This window comes from Oryzias melastigma, linkage group LG14 (genome assembly GCF_002922805.2).
Source record: "Oryzias melastigma strain HK-1 linkage group LG14, ASM292280v2, whole genome shotgun sequence".
Lineage (NCBI taxonomy): Eukaryota > Metazoa > Chordata > Actinopteri > Beloniformes > Adrianichthyidae > Oryzias > Oryzias melastigma.
The window spans coordinates 10,753,586-10,769,150 of NC_050525.1; the positions used below are offsets into that span (position 1 = coordinate 10,753,586).

The window sequence follows — 15,565 nt, forward strand, 5'->3', positions numbered from 1 at the left end:
TTGATCAAAATGATTTTTTTCACTTAAAGCGACATAGTGGGAATGTTCAAGATGGCTTTAAAGAAGCTGTTTTTTTGTGATATTCCTATCCAAACATTGAAAGAAAGTCCAGCACTCAAACCCAACATGCTGGGGTAACAGCAATATGATCTATGATTCTTTAAACTGCCATTTCTGTTTCCATGGAGCACATCACAGGCTATAAAGGCCAACCCTTTTCCTTTTTTCTAAAAGTCGACTCTGACCTTTCTTCTTTTGCACCTCACTTCGTTCTCTAGTTTCAGCTAAATCAATACTGTGTAGCATGAGAAGAGCTTGTACTTTCTCACAAATATGATTTCTTTCCTAACAGATGATGCAAAAAAGCGGAGTTCTTGAGGGTTTTTATATGCATTCAGAGCCAAGTACCGGGTGTTTAAATTTGAAGAGCAGTGCAAAGACAAACCTGAGGAGAATGGTAAAAAAAATAATTTAAAGAGTAAACTTACCAGAGCTTGACTTGAGGTCTGGTCTACTACTGTAACTGAATGAGAGGTGCTGGGCTCTGTTTCATCCAAGGAAAGCTCAATATTTTCCTGAACAAAGACAAAAAAGACAGATTCTCTGAGTTCTGAACATAAGGATTTTTCATAGGCAATGTAAGAAAAAAATCCTCCCAGCTTCTTCCTTTTTAATGAAAATGTAGAGGATTGGAGTGAATGTAATGCAGAGAAAAGTTAGAGGTTAGAACCTTTCTTAGGACAGAGATGGATAAATTTAGTCGGGAAAACCGATATTCATAAATCAGAAAACTAAATCATGAAGAAACAGCTTTTCTACCGGTGCAGCAGAACGCAAAGATAGAATGTAAACAAGTATCCCATCGGGGCATTTAAAGCTAGAGAAATTCTTAAAAACATATATTTGAAGTTTGATCAGTTTCTACCTATTCGTGCCTGTTAGAGGACGGAAAACTGCATTGCTTTTCTTTTTTTTTGGGTTATATTGTCAAGGGAGAACAAAGTCTGCAGGGCAGGAGAATATAAACACAGTCCCGCTCCTGTGCAGCCACAAACCCCCTGACATGTGGCCTGCATATGACCCTGCCTCTCAAAATGTTAATATCGATATCAGAGTCTGGAAATGCATAACAGTATGTGAGTCAACAAAGCACATCTCAGGAAACGTGCTCATTTTGTTTTGTTTTTTTAGGAAGATTTCAAAATCTGTATCAAAACTGCTTTAGGTTCTAAACTAGCTAAACATATATTTAAAGATGAAAATGATGTTGTTTGGTGTTTTTAACATGTTCTGGTGGCATTTTTTATGATGATGGAGGACATATAGAAAGAAAATTAAGCTTAAAATTACATTTCTGAGCATTTTTTATTCAAATGGTTATGAAACAAGAGCAGATGAAAAAGTGTAATTTTATGTCAATAGAAAAAGAAGCTCCCTGCTCTGTTTTAGATCCATTAACATCTTTGTTTGCCTGTAAACAAGCTACCGAGCTAAGCTACCGAGAGAGCATGGAAACAGAGAGCTCTCAGCAATGGGGAGGGGAAAGGAGGCGGGGTTGCTCCATGTTAACTATTACCCCCAATACTATGAACTACTGCCACTCTGCAGAAACTATGTCCTAGAAAACAACAGATTGTTGCTTCAAATTAACTACAGGTTTAAAAGAATAAATACACTGAAGCTTTCATATGTGCTAAAAGAGATTTTTAAATCTATTTACAACACAATCTATATTAGAGTTATTGAAATTAAAAGTCACAAGGTATCTAATATGATAACATAACTCAAAAACATTTAGTAGAAGCACTTCCCTGTAGGTAAATGGAAATGCTCACACATTAATTTACTGTCGCAGATGATAACATTTCTGAAAGGAGGTGGAAATAGATATACTAAATTGTCTTCACTGGAGCGGGCATGCAGCCGCATTTGCAGACAAAGTGCAAGCTACACTAGAAATGGCTCAAAATGCTAATAACGCAGCTATAGCAGATGCCGACGGAGTGGTCTAAAATGACGCCTGTTATTACAGTCGGTGCACAGTGAGAACACAACAAACATCTTCCCGACTGCTTCAGCTCTCGACAACATTTAAAACCCCCAAAATTAGAAAGCATCTGGCTCACGTTACAGTTTGACTTTCCCGTCACTGTTATTGTTCACACAGTGAGCCGTTTTAGATGAGTTTGGCCCAGTTTACCATGACAGCTCCTCATACTTTCAACATGCACTGACGGGGGAGAATTACACTGCACAAATTTATGCGCTGCTTCATTTCGCTCAAATTCCCTTCATCCCAGACGAAGGACGGGGGCGGGAACAGGGGTGGAAAGTCACAGGATTCTCAATAGGAGTATTTAAAGTGGAATGATTAAGATTTCTGGCTAAATTTGGGGCATTAGCAGTGGAGAAAAGTATTTCTGGGACTAAAGTAGTAACAGAAGGAAAGAATAAATACGATATGCCCTGTATTTGTCCTTCAATAAATCCCTGGAAATGAGTCTGCCCTGCTATTAAGACATGATGGAGAGAGCTCAAAGGAGGAGCTTAGAAGAATAGTTCCTTCATCAGGGAGCAACACCACGGCTGTGCAGCTGGGCGTGTCTCTCAAAGGCAGCTGTGAGTGACTTCACTTTGATCTCGACAGAAGAGGTGAAGACTAGCATCGCTAATGAGAAGATATAACACATGAACCACTTTGGCTTGTCACAGCTTGTGACAGGTGGGACGGATAGCTTATCTGATGCGTGAACACACACTATTGGAGTTGATATATCTGAGCGAGAGCTGCAGACAAAAGGGAGTGAGAGAAAAAGGTGGGAGGAAGACGGAAACGAGGTGGAAAAGTGAGGATGCCTGTATGCACAGAGTATACGCTTTACCTCTTTGTACCTTTCCAATTCCTGAACAAAGGTACGCTGGTTGAAAAGAGACTGCAGGCGTTCCTGGGTGTAGTTGTGGCATAGGTCTTCAAAGGTTGTGCCACACTCGCGCTTTGCCAGCCTGGGGTTTTGAAAGCCCGGCGTGTCCACAATCAGCAGAGAGCACAGGGAGTGTTGGCTAGATTTCAAGGCCCTTAAAGCACACGGAACAAAAAGACATGTGCGCTTAACCGCCACACGAAATGACAAACATCTTTTATTGATCACATTCCCTGCAGTACCTCTTGGCTTTAAACAAGCTTGTTCATTTATGTGCCAACTTTAACCAATAATCTTGTTTTTTTTTCCTTCACTAACTAATGTGTTTAAAAACCCACTCCAATAAAAAATGTTGGTGTTTCAACATTTTTTTCATGATGAATGCTATAAAAATTAATTTGGACTTAAAATTGCATTTTGGAGAAATTCTTTAATCAAATTCATATAAATAATGAGCAGACGAATAAATCCAGTTGGAAAAAGCTTGTAGCCATGATGTAGGTGCTACATTCGGCAGGCCATTCTGATGCACCCACTTGTACAAATAAATCCACCAATTTTTTTTTGTTCGAGCTGGCATCTGGTTCAAAATTGTACAACTATATAGTAGGGGTAAAAGAAAAAAAATCATTATATCGCTGTATTTTACTTGGTACTTATATCGATTTAAAATTTGCCCATGTAGGGCTGGGTGTTGATAATTTCCAGAAACGATTCGATTCACAAGAGCCTTAATCACTTCCAATTTTTAAAAATTCTTTCAATCCACTCAATTCGATTTATACAGTTTGCACATTTAGACACAATTGTTTAGAAATACATTAATAATCTAATAAATGTTTTGAATATATTTTTTAATAATCTGATATAGTTCAAATACTGTAAAATGTATTAGTGAAATAACTAAATTGTTAATGGCTTACATTGTTACATGGTTTCTTAAAAGGAGAAGCTATAACAAAAATGTTCAGATCATTAATGTAAATATTGTTCTGCTTCTCCTGGAGGGCGTTTCAGTTTGGTCACTAGGCGGCGATGGCGGTACACTTTTTTCAAGAAGAAGGAATTAGCAAAAACTGTGCTTTAGACCACAAATGGTTACTTTTAAAAATATTTCCTTAAAAGAGTTAGGAAAATTCATGTCTGTGGGTTTATAAATATGATCATTTAGTCAATGTATGCTTATGTTAACCAACCGTTAGCATTAGCCGTCCTATGGGAAATTCCATTTAACATTAGCATCAAGCTAGCAGACTTTATCATTATATGCTATATCAATCTATATTTTTATGAATTGATTATTGATCTATTAAGCTTAAATTGATTCAAATTGATTAAACGATTTTATCAACCCAGCCTACGGGCATGACGATTATTAATTAATTATTTATAGGCAATCGTGCACATGTTTGCTTACATAATATTGTTTTCCACATTAATATTTCCTAAATTACCAAAATGTATTAATATTCAGACAATTCTTACGTCATAATTTAATAAATTGTGAAACATTGTCTAGTACTGTCTAGGGCACATGTCAAAGTCAAGGACTGGGGGCCGGATCCGGCCCGCGGGGTAATTATATCCGTCCCTCCACATCATTTTATATTATTATTATTATAAACAGCCCACTGTTATCTTGCTTACATATTGAAGCAATTAACTTCTATAATTTTGACAGAATACATTATCATACAAATTTTGAAAGTTATTTAAGGTTTGCGTTGATTTATTCTGGAATAACACTTCCAGTCTCATGTTACTCATGTTAAAAAAATTTTAACAATTAATTTTTTTTTATGAGTTCAACAAATGTTAATCTTGTTCGGCCTCCGACCTAAGGTGTTTCAGATTGTGGCCCCCTGTGAGATTGAGTTTGACACCCCTGGTCTAGGGATAAATCGGGATTTATATCGGATCATTACACATGTATCGCAATACGTATCGTATTGTATCGTAATACACACCTACTGGATAGCTTCAATATTGCTTGCCATTTTGTAAAGTTGGGGGTGTGAGGGGTTACCCCAGGCTTACGAGCCCGCTCACAATACAAAGGTGAATGTCGAATTAAACTACGTCTTTTGATTTTTCCTCAAAAAGGAACAATCATAATTAGAATTTAAATAGATCAAAAGACAATTGGAGTGGGACTTTAACAGAAAATATTTTATTTTGAGAATATGCAAACAAAATTTTAGGAAAAAGCACATCTTTAGGCAAAAGTAAATTTCGTCTCAGTACTAACCGGTTTATCAAAGATATGATAAGAGTGAAGAGTTCAGAGTAGAGTCCACATGCCATGGCTTCCAAACACTCCATGGCTGTAGCTTTGGATCCTGGCAGTAGAAAGCACCCACACAGAACAAATCAATAACTTGCGACTCTGTTGTCAAACAACAACAAAAACAGGTTGAATAGGAAATGAGGAGGGTGGTGTCTGCGGTAGTGGCATTTGGTCATTACAGGAAACGTGCGCACACACACGGTGGACAGTAGTGTGAGTGGAGATACAGGGAAGGTGAGGCTGAGGTCGTTGCTGTCTGTCCCTGCTGGTAGTCTTTTCACTGTATCCTGATGCCCTTCAATGTCTGTTGCAGCCTGAGAGTCAGAGAGCGCCTGAATATGTGAAAAATCAATGTGAGGCAATTATTACTTGAAGGACGATGAACGAAGAGGGGATCCAAATTTGCTTGTCCCGACACAGCGTGTGTGCTCATTTGTCAATAGCCATTGTAGAGCGGTGGCATTCATTACTAAGATAAGCTTTAACTTCTCCCATGCATGTAATTTCCTTAAGGTGATGAGCAGAGGCGTGTGCATGTGGATGAGGGGAAACAGAGTGAGGGTGACAGAGAGGGAAAGCAGATATCAGGGCGGGGGGCTCAGAGAAATGACAGTCTGTCGAGTACCTGCATCTGCTGAGCCATTTTCGTCCGCGGCCTGGCGGATGGTGCTGGATCTGGGCAGGGTGCCCTTGGCCTGGTGCTTGAAGATGGAGGAGGAAAGCTCCTCCAGGGTGCAGCCCAGCAGGTAGGCTGCCTTCTGGGCCCACTCGTGACGTGCAAATTGTTTCCTGCCAGCTGAGACACATGCATGAAAACCCCCATTAGACCTCGTGCCAACAAAGTCCAGGTACACTGTGACAATCCTGTTTCCAGCGGTGCAGTAATGCTTCGCTGACATGAGGAAAACTGAGGGCAGGACTTTGTAAAGCCTTAAAAATATTTCTGTAGGTTAGACAGATTTGACCTTATATAAAAGTATATACAAGGACAGAATTGGGTGAAACACAGGGATTGTTTTTGATCAAATAAACAAAGAAAGTAACCAGCTACAACAGAGCTTAACTTCAATTTTAATGCACAATAAATTTGTCTCTTAAGACTAAAAAACGAAATCGTAAAGATTTAGCACTAAAATTAGTGGCTATTATCAGTGTGTTATAAAGATAAATAAGTTAAAATCAAGACAGAAAAAAACTATTTAAAATAGTATGAAGCAAATACTTCAGAAACATTAAAAAAAAGAACTGGGTCAAACAAATATGGACTTTTAAAAATAAAAATATCTAAGAATAACCATCGACTTAAAATAGGTTCCTGCATTCATGCAATCTCTTTTTGATGATAATTGTGATGACAGAAACGTCAGATTCACAGGAAAAGCATGTCGATTTCAAGCTACTGTTTAATTTGAGGAATTGGAGACTGTTGCTGCCCTCTAGTGTTAAGTCTAAGGATGAAAAGAAGACGAATTTACAAATTCTCAATAGACAGAATAAAATCAATCAACCACCATAGTGAACAACTGCTAAATTTTATGAATATTATGTTAGTTTGATTACCTAGTTCCTGCATATTAAAGAAATTCACTTTTTTATTATTATTATTTTTGAAAAACATAATAAAATACATACACTTGTGATACATTTAATGCTCTCCGACTGGTAGACATTTTTTTTTTTTACTTTAAGATCATTATTTCACTATTTTTACTTAAAATAAATTCTTTTGCCAGGTTGACAAACCGCTTAGCACCTAAACTAAGCTCTGTGTTTATGTGAACTTCTGCTTTCATTATGTATTTAATTAAAACACATGCATGTTTAAAGTCTTCAAGTATAAGTATCTGATTGTTTTGGTAGTTAAATTGCTGAATTGAAAAGAAGTGATGGGATAAAAGTGACAGAAATGTCAGATTTTCTTTAATGTACACAAAGATAACTAACAGTTTTGTCGTTTTCTGTTTTCATAAAGTAGTTGTTTGCTTTGAAAAATCTTTCCGAAATGACCCAATTTATTTCTCGTATCCCCTGCTGCTCTGTTTAATAGCCCCTGAACCGTGCAATATCTGTTTTAAGTGCACATACATAATTCAGATGACTGGATTACATGTGTGTTGCATCACTCAAGCAATGCTCTCCAAATCCAGACTAGAAAACTTTCAAAATCAATTGTTGTTTGAAGAAAAAAAACTTTTCTAGACTGGAATTTTTGGACATTTACCCTTGACTTTTTTTTTTTTAATTCACAACTTTCACTTATCAAAAGCAATATTATCAACATCAGTTTTGATGCAGGTGAGGGTATGATTTAAGACATCTTACTCTTAGTAGCTCCTGCAGCTCCAAGATGGTAGATGGCCCCAAGAACTAGCCAGAGGGCCCTCTGCTCATCAGCACTGATCCCCAGGACCTTCATGGCTGCCTGCAGCTTGGAGAACTGCTGGGAGGCCCGCTGCTTCTCCTCTGCCTGTACATGTAAAAGCAGCTCAGCTTTGTTGGTGGTGGTAGCATCAACATTCTTTTGCATTTCAGTACCAAACCAGCATCTGTTGGCATTTTACCTTAGCTTGAGGCACAATCCCAAAAGCACTGTTGTCAGCAAAGTGATTGAGGTGCAGCTCGGTTCTAATGAAGAAATGAAAAAGCAGACACCAGACGTCAAGATAAATGGCAAAGATTTATCACAGGTATATATCTATGTCATAAATCCAGCGCAGAACAGTGGCATAATGGGATTTTAATTGGCGAAAAGGAATCATTGCTGACCTAAGAGAACTATCTACACCAGCCATCAGGTAGTAAAAGACATTAAAAGTGGACTCCCCCTCCGGTCTTCTAGTCACTCTCATCTTTTCCAGAAGGAAAGTCTGTAGGAACATATTAAAACATGAAATTAAAAACATTTAAACAAAATGCAAAGAAATCCTGAAAAATAGTTTTACTCCGATGAAAACTGTGTTTTTGGTGATGTTTTTTGCTATTACATTTATAAAGAAAATGAAGCTTAAATTGGATTTTTGAGTAAATTTTAAGATTGAAATCATTGTGAATCAGACAAAAAACATTTTTTAAATATTGTATTTGTGATGTAGAAAATACGCTGGGAGAACTACAAGCTCCCAGCTCTGCAACAGGGAAAGGAAGAGGGGCGGCCCCACCCACAACTCAGAGGTGAATTTCTAGTGAACTCCTGTCACTCTGCAGAAACTATGACAGAGAAAAAAAATGAATAATCCTAATTAAAACGGCACGGGGAACGCATTGAACATAGATCAAAGGATGATCGAAGAGGGTCTTTAAACACAAATTTTTGGGAAACAGCGAAAACAAACTATTGCCCTGAAATAATGAATCATGTATTTAAAAATCTCACAAATGCCCAATTTAACATCGTGCTTGTTTGTTTCCTTTTTTAAACCCAATTTTTTTTAATGCTTTGTTTTCCTCTATTTTTGCTCAGAAACATCATTAAAAATAAAAAATAAAAGGGTCTGACATATTTAAATGCTTAAAATCCCAAACAAAAACAACAGTTTTATTCACTAAAGGTTTGGAAGGCCACACTGACTGCTGCAGGCTTTTTCCCCCCATACTAGAAAAAAAAAAACCTGTAGCAGTGAAGGTGATGGTGCGGGACAAATTTCACGCTGGCAGCGAGGTGTGTGTTGAAAGTGGATTGCTGAGCTGCTACTTATCAGATGCATGTCTATATTCACACAGCAGACACGTCTGCTGCAAAGTTCTGCTGTACTGGAGCGCGTCATCTTTACCTTTTTAAGGGCTAAACATTCACTTCTTTTTTAAATAAGTGATGATATGATAGTATAAGTTAATACCAGAGAGTTAGCTTGTTCTAATTAAAGTCATGTGAAATTTAAGCATTTAAATACTCACCATTAATCACCATCAAAAGGAGTGAAACTAATGTGAAAGATGTGGAATTGGCTGCATTAGGGCAATATTGAGATCAGCAAAGGTTTTTTTTTTTTTTTTTTGCCGTGTTCCTAGTGCTTCCCTAATGGCTACCTGAAGCGTGATAAATGGGCTCTACCAGCCACGCAGCTTCAGAGTGACTGGGCATGCTGCTGGGATGGCACGTCGCGCGCAGCAGGTGGAAAGCCTTAACATTTAGAGCCCAAATGAAAATCATCAGTCGCACGCGTCCAACACGTAATGCCGAGGAGGAAATGTGACCTGAATCCCAGGTGGGAGCGCCACAGATTCTGTTGAGGAAGTATCTCCTGTTTTAGCTCAAACTTTCTGTTTGAGGGGGTAAAAATAGCAACTGTCACTGTGTTTTGTTTTTTATTTTTCAGTCAAAACAGTTGGTTCTTTCATTTTACTGTCAAAAATTGCTGCTCCTCTGGTACAGCTTGGATATCCCATAATTCTCAATCCAGATACCAAACAATAACAAACAACTCTCAAAAGAATTGTGAGGAAATTTAATCGTAGCATCCTTACTGGATGGATACCAGTACATCCATGTTTAAAAGTGTCAAACAATTACGCAAAGTTTAAGACGTACTTATTGTTTTATCGCATTACACCAGACGTAGTAGAAGCCAGTTGAAAAGTTTTTCTTTATTTCTTGCTAATTAGCTAATTTAAAGATAGATTTTTTCTTTTTTTCATGTTTGTTGTTGTTGTTTTATAATACATAAAACATAAAAAAATAAGGTTTGAACTGAATTATGGGAAAAGTGAATTGTTGCATTCCTAGTGAGCACCCACAAATCTAACTACATTTAAATATAGACCTGCACAATAAATCGCAAATAAATTGTATTACTTGTTTGTGCATTGCAAGTCATACGGCAATATCGATCAATTATATCGCAAGTTTTCCTCATATCATGCAACCCTTTGAGTACCACATTATTTCTTATGTTTATTTAGAATGTATGGCGTGACGCATGGCCTCAAATGTTGCTTTAGCATTTGCTGTCGTCTTTTTAAAGAAAGTTTAAATTTTGCTGTAAGTGGATGGGCTCATGTACCTGGATAGAAGCAGACGTCACCAAGCCCGCCTGGTCAAAGTCCAACGAAGCAACGTGGGAGAAGCGACTTGCATTCCCATTCAGACAAGTAGAGGCATTCCCAAAAGCTTCCAAAACCAAATAGACCGCCTGCCATTTCTCTGCTACAAGAAAAAGGAAAAAAAAAAAAAAAGAATTTGGCATTTGTTTTCGACTAACAGGTGCAAATTTATTCTGACTGCCTCCTTTCCAGCCTACCGGAGAAGGTCTTGTTGGTGGTTCCAGCAACGGTAACTAGATACTGAAGGAGATGTTGACAGTTGGTAGTTTTTCCACTGCCACTCTTGCCAAGCAAGACAATGGATTGGTCCTGGCGAGTGGTTAGGAGGTTCCTGTAAGCAGCCTGTGCAATGCTGTAAATGTGGGGGGCGGTGTCCTCCCTTTTGCAGCCCTTGAACATTTGCATCACCTTGAAGGAAGAGAAAGTGGAGAATAGGAGAGTGGGGGTTATTCTCGTCAGTCCCTTTCACTCTAAAAGCACCATGTAATGAACAGCATACCTTCTCAGAATACATGGAGGGGGCTCCAACAGGGTTAATGACCACCATGTTGGTGCCTGCATATGTGTGCACCAGGTTACTGCCATACCGCTGCCGTAGGGAGTGCATCACGCTGGACTCGTTCAGATACTGCAGCGAGGCCAAGTCCTCTACTCGGTCAAACGATGGAGGGTTTGCCTGGATTTTAAAGTAGAGACGCATGTTTGTCGCATGTTACATGATAAAATAGAAAGCTGATGGAACGGTTTTACCTTTTCAACATCATCTTCATCCACGTCCAATAAAGACCCGTCACTCTCCAGGCGGATTTTCACCTTCCCCTCTGGCAGACTGCCTGCCTCTGTCTTCAGCAGAGTTGCTGTGGAGCCACAAAGAGCAGAGTTTATTTTCCATGATGTGATTTAAACCTGAGAGGAATCACTTCATCTAAACCTGATAACGCGTAGCGCCGGAATTTATTAAAATCTAGTAAGCATTTCCCACAGAAAACATGCCCAGGGTAAATGCTGCCCGATATAAAAATGTGTTCATCCATTCTAGTACCACCTTGATCTAAACACTTAAAAAAAACAGTCTGAGGCTTCTGTGACTGTACATGAAAACTGGACTGAGTGAACCACTGGCCAATCTATAACTCAGTCGTAACATTCTTAAGAATAACCATTCCTGCTCTGCTACCTTTTTTAGTATGTTCTTGATAATCCTATTTTTTTCTGTAAGTTATAAACTGACGAATCAGATGCCATATTAAAAGTAGGTGATTTGATTTCACATCAAACTTTCGAAACATTTGACAGATTTCAAGTAGCAAATAAATAAATAAATAAAATACAAAAAATGGCAACTGAATCGACTTCACTTAATTGGAGCTGACAGCAAGTCATTTTCTATGACATCATACTCACTTGGTCCAGTTCTCACATACATTCAATGACTGCCACATAATTATGATCATGGCACAAAAAATATCCATTATAAGACAAATGATGATAAACTTAATAGTTTTACAAACCTAAAGAAAATCCATCCTTGTGAATGAGCCATACTTTCTCAGTGCCGTACCAGGCTTTTTCCGCTTTTAGCTGCTCCTCAGTCTTTCCCTGTTGGAAAGAAAACAACATGGGTGAATTTTTTTTTTTTTTTTTTAGTTACATAGGTTTAAAAGGTTTTTTCCTTATTATTTCTTCTTTTATATAACACAAACAGAATAGCTTGAGCATTTTTTTTAATGCAAGAAAGTATTTTTTCACTTCTGGATGTGTCACTTTGTTTTTTATTTTTAGTTTTTTTTCCAGTACTACTTAATCACACTGAAATGTTCCAAATAGCAGTTCTGGCCCCTTTTCGTCTTATATATACATACATTTTACCAATCAATTTTGAACTAATTGGAGGAATAAATAGAAAAGGCAGAGAGGAAAGAATGTTTCCTCTTCCTGGAAACATTTAAATGCAAGAGAACAATGAAAACACTCGTATTTCCATCTAAATGAAAAGGGCTGCAGGGAAGACAAGCACTGGGTTTCAAGGAAGTGTGCTTCTAACAACCACAGTGACTAGTTTGCTTCACACAAAAATGATTACCACAGACATCCCTAATTAACACGGGGAAATGCTCTCGACTACAACCGGTGGTAGCCACAGTCAGACCTGAGCTGCAGCTGAGTGCGCTGCCTGAAGGATGGCCACAGGGTCCTCAACAGGCTTAGACTGGAGAAGGGAAGGATCACAATCAATATTGTGAAGAGGCAACACACGAAAAGCCACACACAGCTGGATGAAAATTCAGGACAGGTTATTAGTGCAAAAACTGAATGCATGGCACTTGCAGCACAACCAGTGCAGCTCCAGAATACAACAGACAGTAGGATCCACTGAATTCACAGCAAAGTGTGTTCATTAGTGGAGGAAGCAGTGCAAAATTCCTGTTCTATTATATCAAACGCCACACATAAGAACTGTAAAACGTGCACAAATTTTAGCAGAAAGTTAGGGCTGTTTGAAGGCTGATACAGAAACTATAATTTTCTTAGGGTTTTCAAGATCAGAAACTCTGTGTCCCTGCTCCTCTGGGTTATATTAGTACATTCCAGGCCCCCGCAAGGACCCAGAAGGCAGTGTGAGGTCAAAGACGAGCAGCAGGCCTGCGCAGACAGGGCGGGTCACAGAGGAGAGCATGCGCAAACTACGGCTCCCTACAGCCGAGAGAGGGGTATGGCTATACCTGAGCCGGCTGTGCCTGGGAGGCTTTGTGAACTGGATAGCGCTAACCATGCCGACAGAGAGGAGGACGGCGGCAAGTCAGGATTCAGCAAAAAAACAAAAAAGCAGAGGGAAGAAGACATGAAAGCAAGACAAACACATTTTCATAACACAAGCAAATAATGCCAGCTGACTAGGATTTGCTAAGAATTCAAATTTATTGGCTTGTTTTAACCCGGCTAAGACAAGGCAAATAATCAAAAGAAGCTGAATATCACAAAAACACAGTCTCAACAAAATAAATAAAAAAGGATTGATCACAGTTTCATTATTTTAGAGTTTAGGGTGCACCAATAAGGATTTCTGGATAATGCGAGAAAAAAAAAAATTTCAATAGTTGCCATCGATATTTTCAATAGTCAGAATCTTTAATGGCTGCAGGAAGATTTGGCTCCAAACAAGGTTTTAGTTTTCACAGTAAGAAACACAACACGACCAATAGCTCTGTTCATTAGAGACAAGAGGCATTCATGCAATCAGTGAGGAAGCTGAAGCATAGCGTCATTTGACCCTCCACCAACACAATGATACAGAGGTATCCAACAACCCAAGAAACACTTGGTTCTAGGACAGGTGTTAAAGGTGTTGGAGTGTCTGCCATAGCCGCCTGACTGGAACTCACTGACTCTTTGAGGGATTTAAAGATGGTGGCTGCACCGGGACTGTGAAGCTGTGCAACAAAGCGTTTCAAAATGGGATAAAGGGGGATCTGCTGAGAATACATCTCACACAGGGCCAAGAAATGGAGACTGCACTTAGTAACCCTTCCGCTCTCCTTAGTTTGTTTACATTAAAAGTGGGGTCATCTGGACCCCCCAAGACAGTGCGCTGAACTTTTTTTTATCTTTGATTTTTGAGTTTCACTGATGTCCATGACAAACATAAAATCCTGTCCACCTTTGTCATGGAAGAAATCACATATCAATATGTGGTTGGAGTCAACTGGACCCCAAAGGGAGCGGAAGGGTAAGTGTTATTTTAGATAACATTTTTAAAAGGCCACATTTAACCAACTTTTTCATTTTAATTGACTCATTTAAAGTTTTCCAATATTAAAACTATATTACAGTGAAGGTTAAGTTATTTTGACTGAAAATTAGAGGAGTCTTTCTACTGCCTATTGCAAAAGTGGTTTGTCAACTATCGACTTTACATATGAACTGGACAGAGTGAGTGTGAGATCACCCAGAGAAAATGACTAATTTCCTACTCTTACCAAATGAAACCAATTCAGTTGCCATTTTTTCATAATCGCCATCGCCATTTTAGAGCCAGATAATCCCAGGTAAAGGGTAACCAAACAGGGAAGTTGGAGGCTGACTCCACCCACAGCCAAAATGTGAAAATCCAGTCAGAGGGGCGGGGCTAAGGAACAGGACTCATCATTACTGGAGCTGCAGATCATGAAGTGGCACTTCTTAAACGACGTGGGACTTTAATGGTTTGACCATTGGTTTCAATGTAGACCAACAGATAGCACTTTTAAAGCCCCATTTATAGAGGTCAACAGCCAAAAAAAGTAAATTTAGGGCTTGGTTACCCTTTAAGCAGTGATTGACCCAAATCAGTTTAGGGTGATGTTACTATGGCAACCTCTCTAGCAAATCACGAGTGAGTATGTTGGAAGACCACATCTCTACCACTTGAAGAATCTGTTAAATGTTTAAAACTAAAATTAGTCAGTTTCGCTACAAAACAAAATATCATAAAAAATGCAGAATTGACAAGAACATGTTAAAACAGGTAGTAGAGCAAGAATGGTTATTCTGACAAACATAATGACTCAGTAATAGCGCTTTATTTCTCAATAGAAACTGGCTGCTTGGGAGAAGTAGGTACTTCCTGTTTGAAATGCTAGGAAGTAGGGGTCACTCAGTCCAGTTCTCTTATATAATCAGTGGCCAACCAGCAAGATAAAAGAGACACTACTTGTAAAAACTTGTAAAAGTCATGAGAAACTAACTACTATGAAAGATAATGACAATAACTGCATTTCTTGCAAGAAAACTTCAGAAACTTTAGGCAAATTTTCATTCTGTGTGGATAAGTAAGCAGCTGGCTCCAGTTCACCACCGTGCAAGTGCTTGTAAAAGCATGGCAGATGCAAACCATAAAAGTGCGGAGCACATGAGTTACATTATTGCCGTCTAGAGCGAAGATCTTCCTCACGCGCTTGTAGTCTTCCTCAGAGGGAGTCAGCTCTGGAGCCTATAATTTGACAGCAGGGGCAACAAAACCAAATATGCAGCCAGAGATTTAGAAGCGACTGAGTGGGCACAAAAAAGAAAGAATTTGAAAAAGAAAAAAAAAAAGTAGAGAGAGAAAGTGGCATGTGGTTCTAAGCAGAAGAAGCACACATTAATGTGTACCTTTGCAGGAGGAGGAACAGTGTCCTGATCATTCTGGGAGGACTGGGGCAGAGCACCAGAGGATGCTTTAGAGGTCTCCTTTACCTTCCATACCATAAGTAAGTAATACGAAGAAGAACATGCGCACATAGAGATAGAGAAGATGGGAATTATTTTATTATTTGAGTTTGTAAAACACCAAAAAAAA

The 15,565-nt window shown here is 38.7% G+C and overlaps 1 protein-coding gene across 7 annotated transcripts in view; it reads right to left on the bottom strand.

The window, feature by feature from the left end:
- LOC112140048 (unconventional myosin-XVIIIa) overlaps positions 1–15,565 on the bottom strand; it is a 79,356-nt gene that overhangs the window by 48,412 nt on the left and 15,379 nt on the right. For 4 of the 7 annotated variants that reach the window (XM_024262966.2, XM_024262969.2, XM_024262996.2 and 1 more), the window contains exons 5-19: positions 15,379–15,462; positions 15,146–15,217; positions 12,398–12,457; positions 11,760–11,847; positions 10,999–11,105; positions 10,748–10,924; positions 10,446–10,656; positions 10,209–10,351; positions 7,975–8,075; positions 7,770–7,833; positions 7,531–7,675; positions 5,834–6,004; positions 5,170–5,260; positions 2,883–3,075; positions 489–575 (exon numbers count right to left, since the gene is read on the bottom strand). In XM_024262966.2, the coding sequence (XP_024118734.1) occupies positions 489–575; positions 2,883–3,075; positions 5,170–5,260; positions 5,834–6,004; positions 7,531–7,675; positions 7,770–7,833; positions 7,975–8,075; positions 10,209–10,351; positions 10,446–10,656; positions 10,748–10,924; positions 10,999–11,105; positions 11,760–11,847; positions 12,398–12,457; positions 15,146–15,217; positions 15,379–15,462 (1,794 nt within the window). The remainder of the gene's footprint in view (positions 1–488; positions 576–2,882; positions 3,076–5,169; positions 5,261–5,833; positions 6,005–7,530; positions 7,676–7,769; positions 7,834–7,974; positions 8,076–10,208; positions 10,352–10,445; positions 10,657–10,747; positions 10,925–10,998; positions 11,106–11,759; positions 11,848–12,397; positions 12,458–15,145; positions 15,218–15,378; positions 15,463–15,565) is intronic. The other 3 variants (XM_024263007.2, XM_024262975.2, XM_024262981.2) reach the window with 1 other exon arrangement.